This window comes from Sturnus vulgaris, chromosome 27 (genome assembly GCF_052056855.1).
Source record: "Sturnus vulgaris isolate bStuVul1 chromosome 27, bStuVul1.hap1, whole genome shotgun sequence".
NCBI lineage: Eukaryota > Metazoa > Chordata > Aves > Passeriformes > Sturnidae > Sturnus > Sturnus vulgaris.
In genome coordinates this window covers 1,822,453-1,849,773 of record NC_142269.1, presented here as the reverse complement: position 1 = coordinate 1,849,773, position 27,321 = coordinate 1,822,453, and the positions used below count along the sequence as shown (strand labels likewise).

Genomic DNA, 27,321 nt, shown 5'->3' with positions numbered 1-27,321 from the left:
GGGGTGTCTGGGCAGGGCCGGGGATGGGACTTCATGATCCTTGGGGTCCCATCCCACTCAGGATATTCCATGATTCTCTGACATTGATACAGAAATGATTCAAATGGAACTATTGCAGGGAAATGTTTTGTTGTAACTCAAGCTGATGTGACTTTCATGAGATACAAAACAAAGTTTGACCCTGGAGGTGTCACCCCAGGAGTGGACCCTGGGGTTCCTTTTATTAAGGAACTTTTTTTATTATCAAATAATAATAGCAGTGTTGTTGCTATGAGTAATGAAACCCCAGTTCTTTGTGTTACACCGCAGCACTAAAATGCTTGTGCTGGCTGTGAAAAGCACCAAATGGATTCATGGTCTTATTTTGTGACTTTGCCCTGCAGAGGAATGGTGGCTTTAACACAGCTCAAAGCTCTCCATTTGCACTGCCCTCCTGAGTTGTTTTCTTAAGCTTTCCTGAGCTCTCCATGGGCAAGGCAGACCCAGCTCTCCCAGTGGAGCCTTGCAGGAAGAGAGGCCCTGCTGTTCTTGGCCTGCTGCTGTGCTGATCCACACTCAGGGATGAAAAGGGGCTTTATCAGCAAGCAGGGGCAAGGAGCTGGAGCTCCTGGGGGGAACATCTCAGCACAACTCTGTGATTTTAACTCTGGTGTTAGGAAATAAAGAGAAATGAACTGAGATGTAAATGGGGGCGTCACTTGTTCATAACTCTGTATCCCCAAAGCCAGGCTGGAGAGGTGCCTTTTTGTCAAGCCTGGAGACAGATCTTTCTTCCCTGTCATCTCCATCTGCTTTTGCCACAGAGCTGAAGGCACAGCTCACTTGAGCCCAGTAAAACCTTCTAGAACTTGGCTGGGAGGCCCAGTGTGGGATCTGTCAGCTGAGCTGAGCTGTGGGGAAGTGGCAGGCAGGATGTGAGCCTGCTGCCTGTGCCAGCAGCCCAGCTGGAGCCCCTGTGGCCAGGCTGGCAGGGCCACATCTGCAGGTTCTGCTCAGAGGCAGAGGGTGCTGGCACTGCCCAGGCTCCCCAGGGAATGGTTCCCAGAGCTCCAGGAGAGTTTGGACAGTGCTGCCAGGGATGCTCAGGCTGGGATTGTTGGGGTGTCTGTGCAGGGCCAGGGGTGGGACTGGGTAATCCTTGAGGGTCCCCTCCCACTCAGGACATTCCCTGATTCTATGATTCACTCAGGGATGCTGAACTGTCACAGGAGGAAACTTAAACTGGGCTCTGGCAATGCAAGTTTACATAATTCATTACTTAAGGAAGAGGTCAGAGTATTGGGTGCTGTGCTTGGCATGACACTGTAGCAGGAATGGCCTTTATTTCTTTATTTCTCCCCAGCTAAAACAACCCCCCTCACCCTCTCTGTGGCCATGAACCTGCTCCAGCTGCTCACGGGGCTTAAAACCTCATCCATAATCTGCTGGATCTTTGTGTTCAGCATCAGCAGTGCTTGAAGCAGCAGTTGTGTACTGTGGGCAGGGTCTTGGGGGAGCAGGCTCAGTGTTCTCCCTTGGGCAACTCACCTTTTTCAGGTGTCCATCTCCAGAGGGTGGGAATGATTCTGCTCATTGTGATGTTCTTGTGGTTTCCATTACATATTGATGTCCCAGTGTGACTTGATCTTCTTAATACCAACAGTGTTGTGTGGGTTTGGTTTTTCAAGCTCTCCTCTGTGTATGCAGAGTCCCTCTTGGGCTCCCAGCCTGGTATCCAATCCCTTTGCACTTCTACCTGTTCAAGATCTTCCAAAAAATTAAAATTAGAGGTATTGGTATTGCTAATTATGTTGACCTTATATTTTCTAAAACATTACTGGTGCCTTTCAAACAGCATATATCTCAAAAATGTAAAATATGTTTGCATTTTAAGCTCGTTGTTGTTTTGGGAAATGCATATCAGGACACCTTCAGATAAAAGTGATGAAGGAACAAGAGGATGTTTTGCAATTCTCGTGTCTCCCCAGTGCAGTATTCCAGGAGGAAGCTGGAGTGGGAGGCACCAACACTTCTAGAAAGTGGAATGCTGGCTGCTGGATGATATTTCTTGAGTTTTATTACACCTGCTAAAAACTGATGCTGCCAAGATGCTGCAGAAAATTCTCAAATGAACAATAGAAAATGTCAGGGCTGTCACCACATGGGGGTGGTAATAAATTCAATAAAGTAATGTTCGAATTTGTGCCTGAGACCATCAGGATTCGAGGCTCCCGGGCTCTGTGGAGGGGTTCTGGTGCCATCTAATGTCCTGAGGTTTAAATACAGCTGCAGACAGGGATTGGCGCTGGAAATGCAGGGTTTGTGTGTGGATCCCTAAATCTGTTGTCCTTTCTCCTCCTGAGAAACAAATGCTATGTGGATTCCTCAGCTGTTAATCTGGAATTATTCTGAGCTCTCCTCATGGGTAACTTTCAATAAAAAAGGAGTTTGTTTCGAAACATCTTCTAACTCAAGCATTTTTTTTTAAACTAACATCAAGTGATAACTGTGTTGTTTGCAGAAAGAATCAAAGAACCAGGTAAGGACAGGAATGGTGTAGTTTAGGGTTGTTTGCACACATTCTTAGAAATGTTTCCTCTCTGTTGTAGCAGCAGTGATGATACCAAAGTGCCTTCCAGCCAAAAGGACTCATTGCTAAAGCTGAGAGGCTGCAATTCCCTCCTGGGCTTCTGTCTTTGTTTACTTACAAGTGTGATTAGACCTCTCAGTGAGGGCTTCAGAACTTCTGCTCCTCTGGTCTGAGCTGGGCCATGGAGAACTACGGAATGTGGAAAAGAATTTGCCTGTAAATCCCTTTTATGAAGCAGATTATCTTTGCTCCTCACGCTCCTGTTCATTTATTACAGTGAACAGTTATAGAAGCTGTAAATTCCATATCACATGTGTGGAGGTGAAACAGAGGTAGAAATGTCCTTTGTAGTGGTGGAACTCGGAGCCAGCCCTGGGTCGCTGTCCTTGTCCCCTCGGGTCTCTGCTGCTGTGCCATCCCTGCTGGGGAATGTCCAGAGCCAGGGTTTGATTGTCGTGTTTCCACAGGGTGATGGATGGAAGAGTTCACCCGATGGCCCGGGCAGCCTGTCCTGAACCTCTGCGTGTCTGATTTCTGCCTTTTGTGTGCTCTGGGCAGGTTCGAGAAGGGCCGGATTTACACCTTCATCGGGGAGGTGGTTGTTTCCATGAATCCTTACAAGAACCTCAACATCTACGGGCGGGACATGATCGAGCAGTACAAGGGCAGGGAGCTCTATGAGAGGCCTCCCCACCTGTTCGCTATCGCCGATGCTGCTTACAAAGCCATGAAGAGACGATCCAAAGACACCTGCATTGTCATCTCCGGTAGGCTGGGAGGGCTCTGCATGGTGATGAGCACTTGATCTGTGTGAAATTCCAGGCGGAAGGAGAATAATGGTTTGGCTAATGACAGCGTTTTATAAAAGAAACTTCATTAATCTTAAAGCTGCTCATTTGCATTTGAATCCGTGTGTGGAGACCGGCACAATTATTTCTTATCTCATTCAAGGGCTGGTGCCAGCCAGGAGCTGGATCTGTGCCTGCAGAGAGATAATGTGAGCAGGAGCCTTGTGTCTGCTCCGGAGAGTGACCTGGGATCAAGGGTGACCTGAGATCAGGAGTGATCCGGGATCAGGAGTAACCTGGGATCAAGGGTGACCTGGGATCAAAAGTGACCTGAGATCAGGAGTGACCTGAGATCAGGAGTAACCTGGGATCAGCAGAGCTGGGATCAGGAGTGACCTGGGATCAGCAGAGCTGGGATCAGGAGTGACCTGGGATCAGGAGTAACCTGGGATCAAGGGTGACCTGGGATCAAAAGTGACCTGAGATCAGGAGTGACCTGAGATCAGGAGTAACCTGGGATCAGCAGAGCTGGGATCAGGAGTGACCTGGGATCAGCAGAGCTGGGATCAGGAGTGACCTGGGATCAGGAGTGACCTGGGATCAGGAGTGACCTGGGATCAGCAGAGCTGGAATCAGCAGAGCTGGGATCAGGAGTGACCTGGGATCAAGAGTGACCTGGGATCAGGAGTGACCTGGGATCAGCAGAGCTGGGATCAGCAGAGCTGGGATCAGCAGAACTTGGCCTGTCTCTCCTCAGGAGCTGCTGATTTTTGTCGCTGCCCTGACTGGCCACTGTTCGTTCCCTGCTCCACTGGAAAGGCCGTGGCTCCAGCGGTGGGAGCAGGGCTGGTACCACAGTGATCCCTGGCTGGATCCTGGCACTTCGTTTTCTTGATGTTCCCGTGCTTGGGCAGCTCTGAAAGGAGAGAGCCCCGGGCTGGGGTGCTGAACAGTGGCCCCTTGTGTTGCTGCAGGCCAGGCTTTCTCCTCTAACAATATTCCTTTGATCGTCTGTGTGCCAGCCCTTTTCCCGACCTGTGGAATCTCACAGCACAATTGCTCAAAGTCAGCCCAGCAGCAGCAGCAGCCAGGCAGGGTTATGGCTGTGTTTAGAAAACGTCCCAAGTGCACACAAAGATTGCTTTAAAAAGAAAATATCAAACTGCCCAGGCACTGTTGGGGTAGAATTGAGGTCTTCTGTCCAATGATTTGTTTTGCTTCTTTTCATCTGTTTGGTCACCGTGGTGTTTCTGCCCCCAGGTGAAAGCGGGGCTGGGAAAACTGAGGCCAGTAAATACATAATGCAGTACATAGCAGCCATCACCAACCCCGGGCAGAGGGCTGAGGTGGAGAGGTAAGGCCTGGGCTGGAAAAGAAGGGAAATTCTCCTGCTTGTGGATCTCATTCTGTGGGCTATGTATCACCACGTTATCAGATGGTCTCTTGTACATGCTGATTTATACTTAACTTTTTCAGGTACTGCTTTTACTCTGGGAATATTGCAGTATTAATTGCTGAAATCATATTGAAAAGTTTATTTTGAAAGTTCAAACTTTCAAAATCAAAGCAGCATCAGAAATACTATCCAGCCAATATCAACTATCTAATGGCAGGGCTCAATGATCTTACAAGTCTTTGCCAACCTAAATGATTCTAAATCCCTTATCCTAGGGCAAATTGCCTGAAATTTGGGTGGGCTAGAACACCATGTGAAGTGCAAGGAGTGTATTCCATGACCTTCCAGGCTCACATGATGAATTGCAAAGTGTCCCTCTCTGTCCTGGAGTAAAAGTTTTGGAGCAAAGAATGTGGCTCTCTGCAGAAATAGACTTAAACCTACCCCAAATGAACTTATGAAAATTACTTGAAAAAGAGTTCAGAAAATTGGTTTCAGAATTCAAATGTGTATAGAAGCTGAATTTCTGGTGCTGATTTCAGAGTGGAGGTCTGGTCTTTGAACCAGAGAGCATTTGGTTGCTGACAGCTCCCAGCTGATTTCCCATGGGATTGCTGATGTCTTCCACATCTGCCCAAATCTGCCATCAAAGAGCATCACTGCTGTCATTGAATTCTTCTGGAGAAATGGCTGTGAAAAAAAATCCCATGGTGTGAGTGTTGAAGTCTTACCCTGTTTCCTTTTGCATCCATCCATCCATCCCCGCTGCAGAGTGAAGAACATCCTGCTGAAATCCAACTGTGTGTTGGAGGCCTTTGGCAATGCCAAAACAAACCGCAACGACAATTCCAGCCGCTTCGGAAAGTACATGGACATCAACTTTGATTTCAAGGGAGACCCCATAGGTGGGCACATCAATAATTACCTGCTAGAAAAGGTAAGGCACCCTCTCTTTCATGGTTACAGCCTTTGCTGGAGTCACTTTTGCAGTCTGGGCTTTGCAAGTAGAAATCAAATGTACAGCAGGTGAGGTATGAGGGCACGGAAAAATAAATCCAGGGCTCAGGAGTCAGGAAAGCCACTGCAGTGCTCACCAGCAATGGGGCTGTGTTACCCAGAGGATTCTGTGTGTGTGGGTGTGTGAAGTTTAATCTCAGTTTTTATTTTGAATACAATTTACCCTCTGCACAGCTCCTGCTTTTTAATTCCTGCACTGAGCTCCCCCTGGAGAAGATCTCCAGGGCTGGAGGGAGCAAGTGTGCTTGAGAAGTGTTATTTTGGAATAATGCCACAGCCTTGGCTGAGCTGTTGGTAGCATTGTTTTTATATATATTCTAAGTGATCCTGAGCACAATTATTTTTTTGTGTCATTAAGTAGTGTCTGAAAACATTGGAATATGCAAAACTGGAGAACTGAGGCGTGAGCCGTTCACAGTTCTTGCTGTGTGAGACACGTCTGGCTTTGATTATGTGTTTGACCACATCTGCCAACACCCTTTTTTGTTTGTGTTTCTTTTTTACTTATCCCCTTATTTCCCTGAAGTCTATTTTCAGAATAAACACTTTATTTTAAAAAACAAAACAACAAACCCAAACATTTAGCTTGAGATACTTTGATGTAAAAAGAGAGCTGGGACTGCAGCTGCAGTGACTTAAATCCTGATGATTTATTTATCCTGATTGTTTATTTCATATTCTTAACTTCTCCCAAGTTAAATTTGTTTCCATTTGAAAGCAGTGGAGGCTGCTGGGCTCTGGCCCAAATACAAGCAGTAACAGACAGTGGCTTTACAGCAGGAACACATCAAATCATGGAATATCCTGAGTTGGAAGGGGCTCACCAGGATCATCCAGTCCAAGCCCTGGCCCTGCACAGACACCCCCAAATCCCACCCTGAGCATCCCTGGCAGTGCTGTCCAAACACTCCTGGAGCTCTGGCAGCCTCGGGGCTGGGACCATTCCCTGGGGAGCCTGGGCAGTGTCCAAACCCTCTGGGGGAAGAACCTTGCCCTGATACCCAGCCTAAACATCCCCTGGCACAGCTTTGTTCCTCATCACTCTTCATAGTTCAAACTTGTAGCATAAAATAAGGACACATTGCTTGTTGGCTGAATGTCTGCTGCATTTAACCCTTTTTTTTGTGCTGTTTTACTCTGATCTGGAATGAGGATTCTGGAATGGAGCTACAGCTCCCTAAAACAAGGCCCTTGTGTCAGAGCAGAGCATTCCCTTGTACAGCTGGGTGCTGTGGGCAGCCTGTCCAGGGGGTGTAGGAGTGGTGACCACTAGGCCCTGAGCATTTATCTGTAGTCACAGACTCCTGGTTTTCATTTCCAGTGATTAAATAATTCTAAAACTAAAATGATGTTTTATTTGACTCTTCCATGAAAGCAACCCTGTGGTTCCCACATGGCATTCCTGGGTGGAAGCAGGATGTTGCAGCAGTTACACAAGCTGGTGGTTTTGACTGTAGAGCTCAAGCTCCAAGGTCACATGTGTGTGATGGTATTCCCAAGAGCCTAAGTGTGAGATGGGATGGATTTGGGGTGTCTGAAGGGATGTCACTAACACCCAGCTCTGTGCTTTGTTCCCCCAGTCCCGTGTGATTGTGCAGCAGCCTGGGGAACGAAGCTTCCACTCCTTCTACCAGGTTTGTGTTCCTTTGCTGGAGCAGTGACTTGTCCCCAGCTTCCCAGACACTTTGGGCAGAGCACTCAGGGCTTTCACCCTCTCGTGTGTTTTGCAGCATCTTGGGTGATCTTGGGTTCTTCAGTTCTCTGTGGGGGCCTGGGCTGGGAGGGAGCCTGGGAAGATGGATTGTTTTCTATCCTCCAGTCCCATATTAACACATTTCTAAACTTTAAAGGAGGCTGACTAAACAAATATGGTAGGATATTGGACTTTGACTCACTGTTTTATTTGCAATAAGCCTAATCCCTTTATTTTTTCATGAGGCCTTTAGTCCATATGGAAGTAGTTTTATGACACCAAGTTGACTTTTTTGGTTTTTTGGATGCTCTTTAATGTCTTCCACATTGTGTGGTGGTTTCCTGTGTGTCCTTTGGAGAATATGGTCAGCCTATTAGTATAACCTTGATTCTGCACTGAGGGAAGGGGAGGTTTGTTTACTTTTTTCCCACTTTTTCAGTACTCCATGATGACATGTTAGCACTTTCCTTAGGGATGTGTCATTTCCAGGAGGAAAAGTCTCTGTGTGGGCAATATGCTTTCCAAGGCACAGCTGTGGCATGGCACAGGTGTGAACAGGTCTGTGAGGGCTTCAGGCTGGTTTTTATCCAGTTGTGACTCTAAAGGACAGTGAGTTGTGGTGGCAGAGCCCTGCACCAGTGCAGGCTCTGCATCTTGCACATTGTGCTCCAGGTATTGTGGCAGTAATTAATATTTTCATGATTTTTCTTGTCAAGCAAATGAATAAAAGACAGAAAAAAGAAGGATTTTCTATTTTTAATTCACTATTTCTTAAAATTCTCTTCATGCAGCTCCTGCAAGGAGGCTCTGAGCAGCTCCTGCGTTCTCTGCACCTCCAGAAGGATGCATCAGCCTACAGCTACATCTGCCCTGGGGCACAGCTCAAGGTGAGGGGGCTGAGGGACCCAGGGACAGCTTTACATTGCAAGTGCTGCTGGAAATGCCCAAAGCACTGCTGAGCTAGCAGAAATTGAGATCAGTGGGGATGAATATGGAAAGGTGACACTGGTATGCTGCTTGTTATGAAGTTTCTGTCACTACAAGATAAAGCACAAGTGTAGTTAGAATCATAGAAAAGATATACCTCTATTCTGCTTAAAAAATACAAATATACCTGTGCATGTTGCATGTGTCTGTTTATAAACAGCAATAAAATGATTTAGTAATAAATGCAGGTGTGGATATTTGACCCATTACCAGTGGCAGACATTCCATGCTCCATAATAGGTACCTTAAACTGCCTTCTGGACCAAAAAGCCAATAGGACTCATTTTTTTGCAGCAGGATCTTTGACTTATTGAAGCACTGAGTCTTCATGTCTGACTTGTCCTCAAGGGGGAACTCTGAGCAGGAAAGAAGGGAACAAACCCATAAAGATTTTAGACAACAAGATCCTGAGCACTTCAGATACATCTGAAGTTGTCTCTAGTGTTGTCCCTTTGAAGCAGGGTCCAGACCGAGGTTCTCTGATCTCCTAGGTGCTTTTGTGAGATGCACTTTGGTACAGAAACCCAGAGATTTCTCCCATACCAGATGATTCTCTCTAAAAATGTGCCTTGAAAACAAGCCCAGGAGGCTGCAGGGAGGGAGGGAGAGGCTGATCTTGCACAGAGAACTGGTGGAGAACAGAGATTTCCTGCTGGTGCTCTGCAGCCTCTGCTCAGAGGGTCTGTGACTGCACAAATTATCCCTGTTCTTCTGGGATTTTTTATGAACCTTTCTCAGCAAATTCCACTGGGAAATTTATTGTGCTGTGGTGGATTTCTGTGTCTCCTGCTGCCAGAATACATGTGTGCAATGCAGGATTCAGTGTCCAAGTACACAAGATGGCATTGGAATAAGCTGGGAAACCTCATGACAGTGTCTTGCCTCTGAGAAACATCAAAGTGCATCTCTGTTTCCCATGGGCTTGTGAAATCCTTGCTCCCTCACAGCTGAGTCCCATTAAACCCCCCATCCCAAACTCCTCTCTCCCCTCAGTGTTCCATCAATGATGGGGCGGAGTTCAAGGCAGTTGCTGATGCCATGAAGGTGATTGGCTTCAAGCAGGAGGAGATCCAGACTGTCTACAAAATCGTGGCAGCCATTCTGCACCTGGTAAGCTCCCTGGCCATGGGTATCCATCCCTGAACCCATCCCTGGTTCCTCAGGAGGGTTTGTGCTGCCAGCAGCTCTGATTGTCCTGCTGCAGAAGCCTTTGGAAACTCTAGTGGCTCAGAAGGTGTGTCCAGTTCACAGCTGCAGTGGTGAGAGAAAGGAACAGGGCACTGCAGTGATGATCACATGTATTCCTGCATGTTCCACATCCCAAACCAGACATACCACTAAGTACTGGGAGCTGTTAAATGTTCTGAATAAGGAACTGTTGGGGTTTGGCAGTGAGGGGATAGGGAGCTTCTGTCCCTTTGTGCCCTCACACCTTCACCATAGTGATTCTGCTTCACTTCATGGTGAAGGTTGAGCACAGGAAACACAGGAGACCTCTTAATTCTTTGTGTTCTGAGGCTGAGGAGATCCTTCCTTCTCATGGATCCTTCTGGGAGCCACAGAGCCTCCTCCCCTGCACAGTGTCCCTGCAGCTCAGCACTTGTGCTTCCCTGAGGAAAGAGGTGGGCAGGAGGAGGGTGGCAAAGAACGACTTTGTTCCAGTTCCTTCTGTTCCTTGGAATGGCAGTGCTGGGAAGGAGGGAAGGGAGGCAGAGCTGAGTGGGGCTATGCAGGCAGGCTGGGGGACAGCCCTCTGCTGGACCACCAAGGGGTGTCACTGCTGAATCCTGGCACAGAAGATACTCAGGAGCAGAGCTGTGCTGGTGGGGTGCTGTCAGTCCAGTCCCACTGGCACTGACCTCTCAGCTTCCCCATGCCATTCCCATTCCCCCTGTGGCAGCAGCACTGCCAGGGCAGCTGCAGCCAGTGATGAACTGTAGTGAAGATAAATGCTATGTCCAGCATCTGCATACATGGTGCAATTCCCTATCCCTGCACTCTGAATCTTGGGATGGTGTTTGATTAAATCTCAGGAAATGTTTGATGTTGTTTGTCCCTAAAGCTGAGCTGAACACTGAGCAGGAATGCTTTGCTTTGAGAAAGCCTTTGCTGCTCCAAACCAGCTCCAACTGACATTGGAGGTTTGAGGGTGTGGATGTGCCACACCTTCCAGTGTAGCAGGAGATTTCTGGCCTGGAATAGCAGGTGGAAAATGGATGGACTTAGAGTGTGCTGATCCCTGTTAAAGTAAAGGGCAGATGGAGAAACGCTGCTGATTGCAGGGGAACCTGAAGTTCTGTGTGGATGGAGACACTCCCATCATCGAGAACAGCAAGGTGGTGTCGGTCATAGCTGACCTCCTGTCCACCAAGGCCGAGCTGGTGGAGAAGGCTCTGCTGTTCCGGACAGTGGCCACGGGCAGGGACGTCATCGACAAACAGCACACGGAGCAGGAGGCCACCTATGGCAGAGACGCCTTTGCAAAGGTGAGTTCAGCGCCCTCCTCTGCTGAGTGTGTGCCACTCACCCACACGTCCCTGCTGCCTTTCCCCTGCGTTGGGGTGTGCAGCAAAGAATGGCCGTGCCCAAGGGAGACAGTGCTGCCAAAATTTTTCAGTGCTCAGTCCCAGGAGGATTCTTGGGTGGGTCACTAAGCACAGGGCTTGCTGTACATCCTGCAGATTTCTCTCTGAACCTGCATGCTCCTGAGTTCTCTAGGGGTCTGTGGTACCTGCCTATCCCTGCCAGCTCCCACAGCCAGCAGTGCCAGGCACACTGAGGAGGGGACGGGCTGCAGGCTGGGCTGGCATCTGCAAATGTGTCATACAGGAAGCAATTTGCTCTGAAATGGGATCCTCAACTCCATTTTGCAGTTAAATTCAAAGAGTAGAGTGGAACTGTAACATCTAGAATTCCGGTTGGAAACACGAAATGTTATTTTTAAAAGTTTTTTTTAAATAAGTGTAGAATGGTTTGGGACATTAAATCTTGTTCCAATCCCCTGCCAGGGGCAGGAACATCATCCACGGGAAAGGTGAATACTGATGGCAGGAGTGACAATTGTTCCTCCTCTGCTAAGAAATCAAATTATAAGAGAGGAATGGATGAAGTTATGAATGCCATTGATTAATAACTTGATTTCTTTTCCTGAGATAATGTATTTAGCCAGCTTCACAGCACATTTTGAACATGAAGACTTTGAAGACACCTCTGCCTACAGAACATTATCTTTGTGAAAGGTGAACAGGATTATTTTCCTGTCATTGTGTTCAGTTGTTGGGTTTCTGTGACTGACCTCTCTCTTGCTCTTCACTATTGTTAAATAATTCTCAGGAGTGGTACTTATTAGGCAGCTGAAAAGCTGACTGGAATCAAATTAGGGAACTGCTGCACCCAGTGACCTCTCTGGGATTTCGACTTGGTATAAATGAGTTTTGGAAGAAAGAAAAGAAATACTTCCATAGAATATTTTCTCCAGTCAGTAGCTGCTCACTTTCAGCAGAACATGACCTGTATCTTTGGTGGAGGCCTGGAATGAGCTGTGTTGAATTTCCTGGGAAGAGCTGAGGCGGGTGCAGGCAGGAGCCCTCAGTCTGTGTTTCCTGCAGGCCATTTACGAGCGTCTCTTCTGCTGGATTGTGACACACATCAACGATGTCATCGAGGTGAAGAACTACGACACCACAGTGCATGGCAAGAACACAGTCATTGGGGTCCTGGATATCTATGGCTTCGAGATATTTGACAATAACAGGTGAGCCACCTTCTAAAGCCCAGTGTTGTGCCACCTTCTAAAGCCCAGTGTTGTACTTTCGCCTTTCCCAGAACACTCATCACCTTTTCTTGCCATGATTTTGCAGTTTTGAACAATTCTGCATTAATTACTGCAATGAGAAGCTGCAGCAGCTCTTCATTCAGCTGGTTCTGAAGCAGGAGCAGGAGGAGTACCAGCGAGAGGGAATTCCCTGGAAGCATGTGAGTGCTTTGGCAAGGGAGGGAGAGGTCGGTGTGAGGTCAGTGTACCAGCACAAGGATCTGAAGTTGCTCCACGTGCAGGCTCCAGTGGATGGGACATCTGTGTCCCTGCCAGGCTGGGATCAGGCTGGGCCAGGAGCTCCCCAGTCACCTCACCACATGTCTCCTTGGGAAAATAAGGCACTACAGGTCTGAGATAAAACCTATTGTGGCACCTTTGTGATACCATACACATAACTGTGGGTTTCTGTGCTGAGTGCTATGGATTTTTCTAGTTGTTGATAGTAACATGTAAAAATCTTATTTTTCCTGTTCAAACTCTCTTCAGAATGCCAAGGACAGGATGTGCAGTGTCACTGTAAGGACTGCACACAGCTGAATTGTAAAAGACATTTTAAAGGGCATTCTGCAGCAGAGATCTTGAGATGTATCTGAGAGGTTTGAAAAATAACTTTCATTGCTGTTCAGTGTAGGAGAGCAGCCTGCTTTATCTAGAATCAGATCTGCACATTCAGAGCTGATTGCTCCTTGCTGTCACACTGACTGCTATGGCCAGCACTGGTACCCTCCCATTTCTGCAGCCAAGGTCACCAACACCCCTGTCCTTTGTTTCCTGCAGATTGATTACTTCAACAACCAGGTTATTGTGGACCTGGTGGAGCAGCAGCACAAAGGGATCATTGCCATTCTGGATGATGCCTGCATGAATGTGGGGAAAGTCACAGATGAGATGTTCCTTGATGCCCTCAACAACAAACTGGGGAAGCACGCACACTTCTCCAGCAGGAAGGTAACTCACAGACCTTGCTGTCCTCTGCCCTCCCTTCCCCACGTTCTGAGGGGGAATGGAACGAGGAAACGGGGCTTAGGGCTGGCTGGGTTGGAATCACTGCAACTGAGTGTGAGATGGAGAGCCCGGAGCAGCTCCAGCCGCAGAGGAACCCGGCAGAGGGAGCTCCAGCATGTGCAGTGGCTCATCCCTTTTATTCCGGGATAAAAGGAGCCTGAGCTCGTGCCTTGACATATCATGATGTCATCTGGAACCAATCGATGCGCCGGCTCAGCCCACGTGTTGTTCTTCCCAGGCTGCTCTAATACATAGTGACAGTGAAATTATTCACACTCCTGCATTATTACAGCACTGTGATTTGGGCTTTTTTCATCAGCATTGGCTGCAGAACATGCTCGTCTCCCACTGCAACTCTGAGCACCCAGGCCCCTCGCCTGGCTTTGTCTGGGCTACAATGGGCGAATTAAAAGGCTTCATTTATTCCTCACTTGGCAGCAGATTGCAAAATGGTCACCAGCCTGATTAATTTGAGACTCTTTCACACAGAGTAATCAAATAAGGGCCTTTAGTTTATTGATGTCTCTTTACTCAGAAACATTGTCTGAAATGTATGGCTCAGAGTGCTGGTCCCCCCTGCTCCCTCCCACCTCAGCACAATATTTTATGTAGGTCAGAAATACCAAATTAGCCTGGTTGTGTAAGATATGTGTTAAAGGCTGCCGTTGGGAGGCCCAAGATAAACAATGGATCTGGTTGGGGCTGTCTGAGGAGAGGCCAGGATGAAAGTAAACCTGAACTGCTTTTTCCTCCCAGATACTGCTTTCCTTAAATGCAGTTTTGCTGCAGCACACCTGATGTCTCACCTGCCACGTGCACCCGAGCTCAGGGAGGGGGACAGGGAGCTCCATTCCAGTGTTTGACCCAGATCTCACTGCTCGAGCAGTGACATGGAACGTGCTGAGAAAACCCACCTGGAAACAAGTGTGAGGCCTGGCCTGGGTTCCTGCTTGAATGCAAGCTGCTTCCTTCAGTGCTAGGACTGGTGGGATGGGATCCTGGGATCTGTGGTCTGGGATCCTCTGCAGTGGGTGCTGGGGGAGTGCTCCAGTTTCTGGAGCTATCTGGTCAGTGGATGTAGAGAGAGGAGTTTGGTTTCTGTTCTGTCCTTGCTCCCACATCTGCCCAGGGGAAGGGGCTCTGCCACAGAGGGAGCAGGTGGTCCTTTAGTGCAGTGGCAGAAGGGGATGGAATTTCAGGAGGTGCTATGGGAGGCTATAAAATGAACATTTAAAAATACAATCTGCTCAAGTCCTCGCCTTTGGGAGTCCCCTCCCAGCAAGGAGACATTAAAGGGCAGCATTGCCAGCTGCAGTGTTCCTCAGCAGGAGGTGGCCTTGTCAGAAACTGCCTGCACAGGCTAAGAAGGAGACAAGGAATTCTGCTATAAATAATATTTATGGACGGGCTGATGGATCTGCCTGGCTTGCTGATTTCTAGTTAAATCAATAGAGCCTTGAAAACATTGACCCATAAACCTCTCAGCATAATTATTATTTTTTCTCCCCCTCACATCTCTGCAGATATCCCAGCGCCTCAGAGCTTTTCCTCAGTCCCACCCAGAACTGCTGTGGGAAGCCTGAGCCTTCTGAGCCAAGCTCTTGTAACTTAGATTAAAACAAAGGGCTTGGTTCCATCTCCTGCCCTGCCTTTGCAGACTGCAGTGGTTCCATCAGATCCTGTGAGGTTCCACACAGATGGGAGCTGTTCCTGAAGAGCTGGAGTGTGTGTGTTGGGAACAGCTCCCATCCCTCAGCCCAGTTCATGCTCCACTGCTCCCTGCAGAGCACACTGCACACAGGCTCCATGTGGAGAAGCTCTAGGGGGCTGTGGTGCCCTAAATAGTCGTGTCCTACTTTGTGTACCCAGCTGCTCCACGCTGCCAGTGCCCTTGTGCTGGGGAAGGCCACACAAGCCGGGAGAATGCTGGTGAACATTTCCACCAGCAGGATTTGTGGCACAATGTTGTGTTCCTGGAGCATGGGCTGTTCTCCTCATGTTTGTCTAATGCCAGTCTGGATGTGTACATGTGCCAGCTGTTCTGGTGGCCCTTCCCAGCATCACCATTTGTATCCTCAATCTCTCCAAGTTCCATTTCTTTTCTGTTGATATTATACTTTGGAAGGATCAAGTGCAGTGACAGACAGTCCATGAATGCCTCAATCTCCAAATTGTGGAGAGTATCAATCTCAACAAACTGGTGAAGGGAAGAGTATCAGAAGGTCCATTCCAGTCCACCTGGTGTTGTGTCTCTCAAGTCACTGGACAGTGGTGAATGCCCAAGTGAGAGCCCAGTATGGGACAGATGTGTACTGATAACTTGACATGCTCCCATTCTCCAGGGACCTGCAGCCCAGGAACCTCCTGGTCTCCTTAATAGTGTTTTTTTTTGTGTGGTTTTCTTGGTTTTTAAATCGACAGAGAATTCCACAGCTCAGATACTCACATGAAGAGTTCTTTCCTCCCTGTTTCCCTCCCTCCTCCCTTTTCCATTTTAGATTACACCTCTCACCTCCTAGTTTTTAAATGGCAAAACACAGTTCTCTTTGTCATCCACTACATCATCTCTGGGCATTTCTTTCCTAACCTGGGGAAGCCGAGTTCGTTGGCCCATCCTCCCAGGGCAGTCAGTCAGCAGGGCATGGGTTTGCCCTTTAAACCTCTCCCAACTCTCAGTGTCCTTTCTGAGGTGGAGGAGGGTTGTTAAGATCCCAGCTGAGTCAAGGATGTTTGGGGTCCATCAGGGGGCACATCAGTTCTGTGAACTTTGCCCTTTCTCAGTGGGAATCCCTCCCTTGCTGGGACGTTTCCTTTGCTCTGCTTTGCCCTCACTTAGCTCCGGGTGTCTCCCACAGCTCTTCCCAGCCAGCCCTCAGTGATTAAGTGCCCCCAACCAGCCCCATGACCTTCCCATTGCCCTCAGATTATGGCTCATTTCAGATGCTGGGAAAGCACAGACTCAGGGCAGGCTTCCACAGGATTCCCATCTTTCCAACACCTTTCTCCTGTCTTTATTCACCCTTGAATGCTGTGAGCTGTCAGTGAGGAGCCTCATGGAAGGGCTCACAGAAACCCAAGCAGATGATTCAGTGTATCAATGGATTTGCTGGTCTTTTTTTTCACTAATTTCAACTACTTTGTCCAGGAAACACAAATTTTGGAGAGAATCACTCCTTTGGAAAAAGCCAAACCAGCAAACAACAAAATCTGTGATTGCTGTGCTATGGCTCCTAAATCCCTGTTTGCTGTGTTATGGCTCCTAAATCCCTGATTGCTGTGTTATGGCTCCTTCCAGCCTCTCCAGAGCTGGATGAGCTTTAGGAGGAGCTTGTGCTGCCAGCTGTGCCCTGCCTGGTAGCACAGACACATTTCTTTTGCCATTTGGTATTTACCCCTTTATGGAGTTGTTGGTTTGAGCTGTGTGTTTGGATGGCTGAAAAGGCACTGCCCAGCCCCGTGCTGAGAACAAAGCTACAGCAAGAAAAATGGCTTTGTTTTCCTGCTATTGCCTCGTTCCTTCATTTTCCCTGTGTTCTGCTGCACCTTGGTCATCCATCAGCTCTGCAGCTCCTGGTGCTCCCTGCCCTGCCATGCTGGACTTCCCACACCTCTGGGACCTCCTGGGGACCTTGGTACTCACACTCCTTGGGCTCCTCCTTGTGATTAATTTTGTGTAAAATATATTCTGTTTTTTTCATCTGTTCTTACAGTTTGAGCCAACCTATTTTGTGTTCTTGGACACAGGTGAATTTTTGGAGTGGATCTCCCTGCTTCTAATCATCCCTCCTGCCCTGCATTTCAGCCATGCTAATTTCCTCTTTTATTTCTTCAAGACTTTATGAGCAGATATCTGCTCATAGCCCTCGGTGGTGTTAAATGCTGCCTGCAAAGACTTAATTCATCCTCCTGCTCCTTTTGCCTATAACAAAATCCTCATTCTTATCTCATACTCCCTTTTTAATTAAGCTGACCCTGATGGATTTTTTGGCTCCTGCTATTCCTGAAGGGATGAGTGTGTTACAGCCACTGCTGCTGAACAGCTGCCACGTGGGCACTGGACATCATCTGTTGTACAGAAGGGATGGGATGGGATGGGATGGGATGGGATGGGATGGGATGGGATGGGATGGGATGGGATGGGATGGGATGGGATGGGAATTTGAGCGTGGAGCAGTGGATCTGCAGGAGGATCCCTGTTTGAGGGGTGTCAGATTACCAGGAGGGATCTGAGGCTGAACAAGCCTTGCTGTTGTCACAGCACTTGGCCCATTTCTCTGCAGAGGAGTTTCACTGCAATGGCAAAAAAACATAAAGGAAGAACTTAAAAAAAGAAATAAATTAACTCGTGGGTGCAATGTTTCTCTACAGGCACGAGTGTTCTTTTGCATAATGGTGTTTCTGAGATAATATCAATTTCTTCATAAAATTATAGGCTCTTGCAGCTTCATTTGTACAAGCACATGTTCTTACAGTGCATGCATGAAAACATTTCCAGCAGTGCGTTTCACATCTGCACATACACACAGAAAGTGGAATTCCTGTCGTTCCCAGTGCTATTTTGAAGGCAGGTTGCTCTTCCATGGAGCTTGTAAATCCAGGGGTGGTGTTTTAATATCAATCCATGGGTGATATTTTAATGTATGTGAATTTATTTCAGCTTTGTGCCACAGACAAAACGCTGGAGTTCGACAGAGACTTCCGGATCAAGCACTATGCTGGAGATGTGATGTGAGTTTCCTTCAGAAATAAAGTTGCACCTTCTATTTTTGTCTTCCCAGCAGCTCTGAAGTGGTACAATATTCTGATTTACTGCTGCTTCTGGTGCAAGCCAGAATAGCTGTCACACACAATTACAGGGTGCAGTGCTTGCTTATCAATTAAATCTTCTGCTGGTGCCGTGCTCTGCAGAGTGGGAATTTGTTCTTGGAGTGAAACAAAAGGAGAGTGAGGTGTGGGGGGTGAGGGGAGAGCAGTGCTCCAGGGAAAAAAAAAAGGGAAAAAAGGCAGCAGTGTTTATGCAAGAAAGCTACACTGAGCTAATAAAATGTGGTTTAGACATCTGTTTGGTGTGATTATATAACTCTGGCTTTACATTCTCCAATCAGTTGGAGCAGGCTGGAAGCACAGGGGAGTGATAACCTGCAGGAGGGATCAGGGCAGGAGGGTTGGGAAGTGCTTGCCTGGAGCCTCAGGAGCAAGTGCAGGAGGTGACAGCAGTGGGAAGGGAGAGTGAGTGGAAGTGAAGGATGCACATGGTAGAAACCATTTGCTGGGAAAGCTGTTGTGTGGAATATCACTGGAGTCATTTAGTGGTTTAGGATTTGTGTAACTTCCCATGTCAGAAAAAAGGGAGTTACTGAGGAAATAATTCATGGTTTCTTTTACCTTGGGATTAATTTTGCCTTTAATTTCCAAGGACAACCAGTGTGATCAGGTTATCCTCTGGAGTCTTTGCTGAGCAATTCCTGACAGACATCCTTGATTTCAGGGGTTTTGGAGAAGAAAATATAGGTGCTGTCTTAGTGATTGAACCTTCTGAACTGCCAGTGGCTGACAAATGGTGTAAGAGAAAACTGAAATGTGGAAGGAATCACAGATAGTTCAGGCTCAGATGTTACATGGAGTCCTAAGACTTGGGGGTGTGCAGGCCCTCACACAGGGTGCCCAGGGCAGCTGTGGCTGCCCCTGGATCCCTGGAAGTGCCTGAGTTGTGTCCTGGGTTGGACACTGGGGCTTGGAGCAGCCTGGGACAGTGGAAGGTGTCCCTGCCCATGGGACTGGATGCCTTTTAAAACGTCCTGTCCATGGCTGTGATTTGATGATGGCTCTGTACAGGGATTTGCAGGTTGTGGGTTGATCCCAGAGCCTGCAGGTTGGGATCTGGAGCTCAGGAAACATCTGTGTGGGGGTCACTGAATGGATAGATTTTGAACCTTTTCCATGAGGACAGAGCACTGCCTGCCTTGAGATTTGGAGAAGAGATGAAACCCTGAAACAGTGACCTCCTGGAGTGGCATTCCTGTGGGAATAGAGGAAGGAAGGAAGGAATCTAAATGTGTGTTTCTGTGTGCATTGATTTCCAGGGGAGCTCCCCAGTCACTCTCAGAGGCTACTCTGGAATTCTGACTCTCTCTACCAAGAGAGGGGCATTCTGCACAGATTGAAAAACAAACCTGAATTTCTCTGGGATTTAACACAAACACACTCACTTTGGAGACAGAATCCTGGGTGTAACTCCTGAATCTGGGCCATCTCCCCCCTGCCCAAGTGCTGTGATGTGTCTCAGCCAGCACCTGCACAGCTCCAGGAGCTCTCTGAAGCCACTTGTGTTGTTCCTTTGCTGGGAGCTGGGCCCAAGGATCCGAGTCTCACACTCTGCTCCTGCAGCAGTTAGTGATAGGCTTGGAGCTGGGCTGGAATAGCATCTGCTGTGTTTGTAGGAGTGCAGGGATCTGATTCCACAGTTACCCACAGCTCACAGAAGGACTTTGCTACTTTGCAATGAACTCTGGTTTTCCTTTATTTTTCAGTTACTCAGTCACTGGATTTATTGACAAAAACAAGGACACTTTATTTCAAGACTTCAAACGCCTCATGTACAACAGGTAAGAATATTAATGAGGTGAATTTTAATCTGATTTGTCAGAATCCTTTTTTGTGGAGTGATGCTATCAGATACTCAGGTTTTCAGTGATTCTGTCTTCAGTGTGTTTGAAAAAACACATTGCTTTGGGATTTGATCTTTGTACATCTCCCGTGACCAGAGGCTGTTAGTTGGATTTTTCAGGTTAAAGTCCTTATTCTGTACATGTTGTTTCTGTTCTGGTACAGCATTTAATTGAACAGAATTGAAAGTGGTTTTTTTTGGAAACCAACTGATTGTGCAATCAAGATAGTGCAGAGCTTGCCTGATTTGTCATTAACCTGTTGCAGATTTACCATCACTGCTCTGTCTGTAATCAGTGCTAGAGATACTGGGAAGCTTTGGTCAGCAACAGATATCCTTGGCCTCCCCTAAAACACCCTGTTTTGAAAGAAAATGGGGAGATAGGTTTGAATCCTTTCATGTCTGCAGTGATGTGAGAAATGCAAACCATGAGGTCACGTCTTGGGCGAAAAAAAGTTGCCTTGAGAAGCAGATTTGAAATCCTATCAGAATGTGGGTAGAAGTGCCCATGGAGCTGTTTTTCTTGACCTGGCATGAAACATGGCCTCATTTTGTATTCTGCAGCTTTCAGGGGCTCTGCTCAAAGGACAGTGGGCACAAACACCCTGCAGTGGTGGGCACTGTTGGCCTGTGCAGATGTTAAATTGGTCTGCAGTCCTTTGGGTTGACTGGCTGTGCTCCCCTGAGCAGTCCCACTGTTCCTGTTTTCAACACTTCTCACTGACCAGAAACCTTGCAAAATATTTGCTGTGTGGTTTTATCAAATTTAGCCTGTTTTCTGTGAAGTCTCTGGAAAATCCTGTTCCCAAACACCACTTCCAGCACATTAAAGCCTGTGACAAATTGGCCATTGGATTGCTGTAAATGTGCTCAGTTTTTGTCTGTTCCTGAACTCTTGCCATCCATCAGGGCCAGTTTGCCTCACCCTGAACCCTTCACAAACACAGACTAAAGTGTATAAATTACTTTATATATCAAGAGAGGTGCAGAAATGCAGCTTGAACACAGGTGACAGTTTCTAAGGGAGGGTGGTGTGGGAATTGGCTCTCCTCTATGTTGATTAAATTCCTTCTGTTGTGCCAGTGAGGCAGCCCCTGCCTTTGATGGATCACTGTGGGATTTTCACTGTCCTATTCTTGCACATCCTGATCTGAAGGGAGAATGTTCTGGTTGTTTTTCCAGAATGTTCAGTTGAATTTGCTCTTAAGAGCACAAAATCTTGTGCCCAAGAGTGTCACCCTGGCTTGGGTGATGCCCTGTGAGCTGGAAGCAGCAGTGGGTTTGGGTAGAAACCAACTGTTGGATTGTGCTGGGAGACTGCAATTAAAGAGATTCTCTCATAGCTCCAACCCTGTGTTGAAGATGATGTGGCCTGAAGGGAAACTGAGCATCACTGAGGTCACCAAGAGACCTCTGACAGCAGCTACTCTGTTCAAGAACTCCATGATTGCACTGGTGGACAACCTGACACTGAAGGTAAAGATTCCTGTTTCAAAATTGACTTTGACTTCTGATGAGAAGAGTGTGGCTTCTCCCTGGAGAGATTCCCACCCTCCCACCCATCAGGAGCTGAGCTGATCAAAGGCAGAGAAGCCTTGTCTGTGCCAAATAAGATTTTGGCTGGGCAGGTCTCAAGGAGGGTCACCTCCATCCCCCATGAAAAAGGTGGATTTTTGGTTCCTCCATGAGAAGTGCATCTTTCACTTGTAGGAAAGCCAGTCTGTCTTAGGTAATAATTATGATATGAAATCACCTTTAGCAGAACTCCTTGGGCAGAGGGCCCAGAGGATGCTGTTCATGATGGAGAAATTGTCTCTGGCTTCCCATGCCAATGGGAATACAAAAAGCCGTGTGAGTTCCTTCTTTCCTCCTCTTTGCCAGGCCACAGGGTGAGGTTGGAAAGCTTTTATTTCTCCAGATATTTCAGTTTTATGGTAGAAGGCATTGCCTGGGCAGCCAGCACGTTGTGTGATGGAGGGTGGGGAAGGGAATGCTCTGGGAAGGGGCTGTTGGAGTGACACAGCCAAGTGAGCACTGGGATCCCTGAGGAATACTGGGGTGTTACTGGAGCTGGATGGGCTTGCTGGACTCCTGACACTGGGGTGCAGCCCACAGGAGATTAACAGAGAGCCCAGGGTGCTGGGGTGTGTTGACATTCAGAGTAATTAAGCAATAAAGGGCAAAGTGCTCTGAGTGCCCTCTTGGGAATTATGGGAACAAAGGAAATGGGTCAGAGCACGGCCACTCAGTGCTGGCTGTGCACAGGAAGAGAGAGTTGCCCTCACTTCTTGTTTCCAGAGTTAGGACATGAAATCACACCTGATTTTTAGGGTCTCCCCAAAGGTGCTGGCACTGCCCAGGCTCCCCAGGGAATGGTCCCAGCCCTGAGGCTGCCAGAGCTCCAGGAGCACTTGAACAAGGCTCCCAGGGATGCACAGGCTGGGATTGTTGGGGTGTCTGTGCAGGGTCAGGAGTTTGACTGGAGGATCTCTCAACTCAGGATACTCTGTGATTCCATGATTGTGTATTTTTGTGTTCCTGTGCTGAAGTGAGTTTGATCTGAGCTCTGTAGGAGGGTCTGGGATCCACCAAAGCTGAGCCACTGCCGTGGGGAGCAGAGCCCCGTGGCTCCCCCCAGAATGTTTTGCCTCTGGGCTCCTGAGAAGATGCCTTGTGAGCCCAGCCCAAGGCCAGGCCTTGCTAAAATAGACACCAGTAGTCAAAATTGAGAGAGTGACTGTGTAGGCAGAGAGGAGCTTTCCTGGATGGCAAACCATGAGCTGTCAGAGCCAGGAAGGTGGCTGTGACCCTGGTGGGGATGGGGACAGGTTTCAGGCTGCTTCCCAAGGAGTCAAGACTGGTCTGATCTGTCCATCTTCCACATAATGTGCTGGCTGGCCCTGACCTGAATCTGGTACAGGTGTCAGGAGCTGCCAGGAACCCAGGGAGTTGCTTTGTGTTGTGAGAGGAGCAGTTGTTGGTGCTGCTGGCTGTTATTGCAGGTCTGGTCCTACAGGGTGGCCACGATCACTCGTGCCCAGCCCAGTGTGGGGAGCCTGAGGCAGCCCAGTAGGAGGTTCAGGACAGCAGGAATCACTGGGGGTGTTGTGGGGAGGGCAGTGATCAGGGCTCTGCAGGGAGCTGGGAGTGGGCAGGTTCAGCAGGCATCCGTGGAAAAACTTCCTTTCCTTGTTTATTGGAAAAATTATTCCAGGCCACCTGGTAGATGTAAGAATAGTCCAGAGAATGCTGCACACTGTGGTGGTTTGAACAATCCCTGCAGCTCCCAGCAGGGCATGGAGAGTTTAAATCCCACCTTATCCATCTTGAATCAGTGGGTACCAGCATTGCTCACTGAAGGCTGTCTGGTTTGGGTGGAATTAATTTGCTTCAGTGCATTTATCATCAGTATCTCCATCACAGCTACCAGCCTTTTCCAGGGTAGGCACAGCCAGGAGCTGTTTCCAAGTCAAATTCACTGAGAGGTTCCTGTGTGAATCTCAGTGCAGTCCTTTCCTATTTTTACCTGTCCTAAACTTTCATTGAGAAACTTGTATTGAAGCTGTTGGTGTTTTCCTGATTTTCTGTTGAATAGCAATGGAGAAAAGATTTCATTAGTATTGAGATACCAGTGCTGATAAACATAATTTAAACCCAGCATGCTCCAAAACCAGATTTCATGGAGTCACAGAATTGTTCAGGCTGGAAAAGCCCTCTGAGATCGAGTCCAACTGATCCCCAACATGGCCAAGGCCACCACTGCCCCAAGTGCCACATCCACATCTTTTTTGAACACTTCCAGGGATGGGGACTCCAGCACTGGGCAGCCTCTTCGAGGGCTTGACAACCCTTTTCATGAAGAAATTTTCCCCAATATCCAAACTGATCCTCCCCTGACCCAGTCTGAGGCCATTCCCTCTCTTCCTGTCCCTGTTCCCTGGAGCAGAGGCCGACCCCCCCTCCCTGCCCCTCCTGTCAGGGAGCTGTGTTGGTGAGACCCATCCTGCAGCCAGGCTTGTGTCATTTTAAAGGGTCTAAATTTTGGAGAGGTTCCTTAGGTAAGGCTCCTGAACACAACCTTTGTGTAGTTCAAGCAGTAAATCAGAGTGCAGAGAGCTTCTGTCTGGCTGCTCTGCCCTGAGCATCTCTGGGAGGTGACTTTTGGGATAGTTAATGATGTGCACATGTCATTAGCAAGCCAATAATTGGGTATTCAGGCCATGCCTGCAACAACAGGATGCTCTGCCTCAGGTCACTGCCAGTTTGGACACTTGGCTCTTCTTCTGCAGGGTGAAGCCACTCTCTGATTTGGGGACACCATCACTGCAGCTCTAGGTGCTTTCATCCTTCCCTGCGGCTGTTGCTCATTTTTCCTGTGCTGAATTTGGGAATGAAGTTGCCCTAGTGGGAAATCAACAGTGACATTTTCTGTGTGTCTTGACTGTGGCTTGGACCCTGCAGGACTTTTTTGGGAAGCCTGTGGTCACAGCTGATGGAAACAGCTCTGAACACAGGGTTGCACAAACTGCTGAGGTCTGGGGATGTCAGAGAAATGAGGTTCTTTAGGGGAGGTAACACCAGTTCATGCTATTCTCAGCTGTTTCTCAAAAAACCAAGTTGCAGATAGGCTTGAGTTTTGTGCAGCTGGAGCTGAGGGTTTATTGACATTTCCTGGTGTTCCCAGTGCAGTCAGTGCTCCTTGTCTCACCTGGGCTGTTCTGCCTCAGTGCTTCTCTGAAAACTCCTTCAGACCACATTTACATGCTCAGTTCCTGCAGTCCTGGAACAGGATGGCAGCCCAAGAGCTCCTCTTTATTGATCCTCATGCTTGGCCTCCCTGCAAAGCTGCAGGGCTTTTGGCTGTAGCAAGAGTATCTTTAAATCCATCCCTTGGGGGAATAATCTCCAAAAGTGCCAGTTTGGTGGGCAGGAATAACAATAATCTTGGAATTTTAGAATTGTTGAGACTGGAAAGGACATTTAATTAAGATCATTGAGTTCAACCATCAGCCCAGCACCACCAGAATGTCAAAGTCTGTGGCTACAGTAGCTGCAGCATTTGTGGTTATTTATCTTTTCTTCCATTTAAAATAGCAACCTTTAAAATTCTCTTTTGTTGCTATTCCATTTTAAGCCTGGAATTCGGTGGTGAAGCAGAGCTCTGCAGTCTCTGAGAGGAGGGGCAGGTGTTGTGGTTACTGGGATGTCTCAGGAGCTTCCCTAGGGTCAGTGCCATGGCACTGCTGTTGTTAACAGTGCAGGGGCTGTTCTCAAATCTGGTTTTAATTTCAGCTTCTGCAAACACAAGTCCATATGGAGACACTGGAAATGTGGCTGGAAATGCAACACCTCCAATCCTGGGGGCAGTTTTGGCGCTCCCATAACAAGAAAGACACTGAGGGGCTGGAGCATGTCCAGGGAAGGGAAGGGAGCTGGGAAGGGGCTGGAGCCCCAGGAGGGGCTGAGGGAGCTGGGAAGGGGCTCAGCCTGGAGAAGAGGAGGCTCAGGGGGGCCCTTGTGGCTCTGCACAACTCCCTGACAGGAGGGGCAGGGAGGGGGGGTTGGGCTCTGCTCCAGGGAACAGGGACAGGAGGAGAGGGAACGGCCTCAGGCTGGGCCAGGGGAGGTTTAGGTGGGATACTGGGAAAGTTTATTCATGGAAAAGGTGGTCAGGCATTGGCACAGCTGCCCAGAGTAGTGCTGGAGTCCCCATCCCTGGAAGAATTTAAAAGCCCTGTGGATGTGGCACTTGGGGACAGGGGTCAGTGGTGGCCTGGGCACTGCTGGGGATCAGCTGGATTCCATGATCTCAGAGGGCTTTTCCAGCCTGAACAATTCTGTGACTCCATGAAATCTGGTTTTGGAGCATACTGAGTTTAAATTATGTTTATCAGCACTGGTATCTCAATGCTGCTGAAATCTTCCAGATTTCCAGATTTTTTTGGGGCAAAAACGTCCCGTAGGTAGATAAAAGTGCTATGTTTCTTTCCAAAATCAAACCACTCAAAACAAAAACTGGCTTTTCCACTTGCTATGTGCCATTTCTCAAGAACATGTTTTACTGCCCAAGCTCTTTTCTGTGTGGTGGATTATTTTGGGTGGCTGTTTTGTAAATCCTGACCCTGTGATCAGCTGTGACTGATGATCTTCTCTGGGAACTCTCTGGACATGCATCTCCTCCTTGTTTCTTTTCTTTTTCTCCTCCTCTCTGTAACTCCTTTTGTCTGACTCTTCCTTCCATCTCTCCCCTCTCCTATCCAGGCTGACAGGCTTCACCTCTGCTAAGTTATAATGTCACCACTGTGACTGATTGAACACGTCCAGCACAAATTTGTCAGTCCTGTCCTATCCCTTCTCTCACATAAGGAGCTATAAAGTACAGAAAATAAACCCCTCAAGAAAGAGTTTGTTTAGGGTGCAATGGCTTAAAACCAGTTTGGTTTCTTTTCAACACTTAAAAATCTAAAAATCGCTCAGCTTGATTGAAAAAAAATCAAAATCAGCTGCAATTAGACATCTAAAGAGCTTTCAAAGCTGGGGCCTTTGTGTCTCTGCATTTCGGTTCTTCCCTTTACAAAATGCAGTTCTCTGACAGCAATAATGGGAGCTGCATAATTATCCCCCTGAAGAGCTGGGGCTGGGGGATTGGAAGCATGGAATAATCTACTTTAGAATTTACTCCAGGAGCTGTCGTTTCTGAGAGGCTTTAATTACACTGTAATTGCACTGATAGATGATCTCCTGTCTACGCAGGCACTTCCCATTTCTGCTTTCCAAAGGATTTCAACCTTTTTATATTAAATGCAGGCACAGTCACTGCCCTTTGTGCTGGACCTGAAGTCACAGATTTGAGGGGGTTTTGAGGGGGTTTGAGGGGGTTTGCATTTTTGAGTGGCAGAGCTGTGCCTGGCAGCCTGGCCTGTGCTGGGGGGTCTGTGACAGCACTGAGGAACAGCTGAGAGCTGGCTGCTGTTGTGAACCAGTGGCATTTCATGGAGTTCATGCTCCTAAAGACATGTCCAGGGAAGCTGTGGCTGCCCCATCCCTGGAAGTGTCCAGGGCCAGGTTGGAGCCACCAGGGATTGTGGAAGGTGTTCCTGCCCATGGCAGGGGGGGGGCTCTGGGTGATCTTCACAGTCCCTTCCAACCCAAACCATTCCATGGTTCTTTAATTTGGATGCTGTTCCCAAGGTGTTGCAGTTCTGAGGATTGAATGTAGAATATTTGTGATATCAACCCCCTCAAGGGATTTAGATTATTTCTATTCATCCTGCCACTGGATGCAGCACAGGGCAGCTCTGGCCTGGCCTGGCACCATCTGATGTTGGGGACCCTTCTCCTGACACAGAGAGAGCTTTGTCCATGGTGGCGATGGGGAAGTG

The 27,321-nt window shown here is 48.1% G+C and overlaps 1 protein-coding gene across 2 annotated transcripts in view; it reads left to right on the top strand.

Annotated features, from left to right (window-relative positions):
* Nucleotides 1-27,321, top strand: part of MYO1D (myosin ID) — a 156,174-nt gene that overhangs the window by 31,698 nt on the left and 97,155 nt on the right. For both annotated transcript variants that reach the window (XM_014884801.2, XM_088179641.1), the window contains exons 2-14: nucleotides 3,128-3,336; nucleotides 4,618-4,711; nucleotides 5,525-5,690; nucleotides 7,351-7,404; nucleotides 8,255-8,350; nucleotides 9,444-9,560; nucleotides 10,733-10,936; nucleotides 12,059-12,204; nucleotides 12,311-12,425; nucleotides 13,045-13,215; nucleotides 17,930-18,000; nucleotides 19,803-19,877; nucleotides 21,283-21,415. In XM_014884801.2, coding sequence (XP_014740287.2) covers nucleotides 3,128-3,336; nucleotides 4,618-4,711; nucleotides 5,525-5,690; nucleotides 7,351-7,404; nucleotides 8,255-8,350; nucleotides 9,444-9,560; nucleotides 10,733-10,936; nucleotides 12,059-12,204; nucleotides 12,311-12,425; nucleotides 13,045-13,215; nucleotides 17,930-18,000; nucleotides 19,803-19,877; nucleotides 21,283-21,415 — 1,651 coding nt within the window. The remainder of the gene's footprint in view (nucleotides 1-3,127; nucleotides 3,337-4,617; nucleotides 4,712-5,524; nucleotides 5,691-7,350; nucleotides 7,405-8,254; nucleotides 8,351-9,443; nucleotides 9,561-10,732; nucleotides 10,937-12,058; nucleotides 12,205-12,310; nucleotides 12,426-13,044; nucleotides 13,216-17,929; nucleotides 18,001-19,802; nucleotides 19,878-21,282; nucleotides 21,416-27,321) is intronic.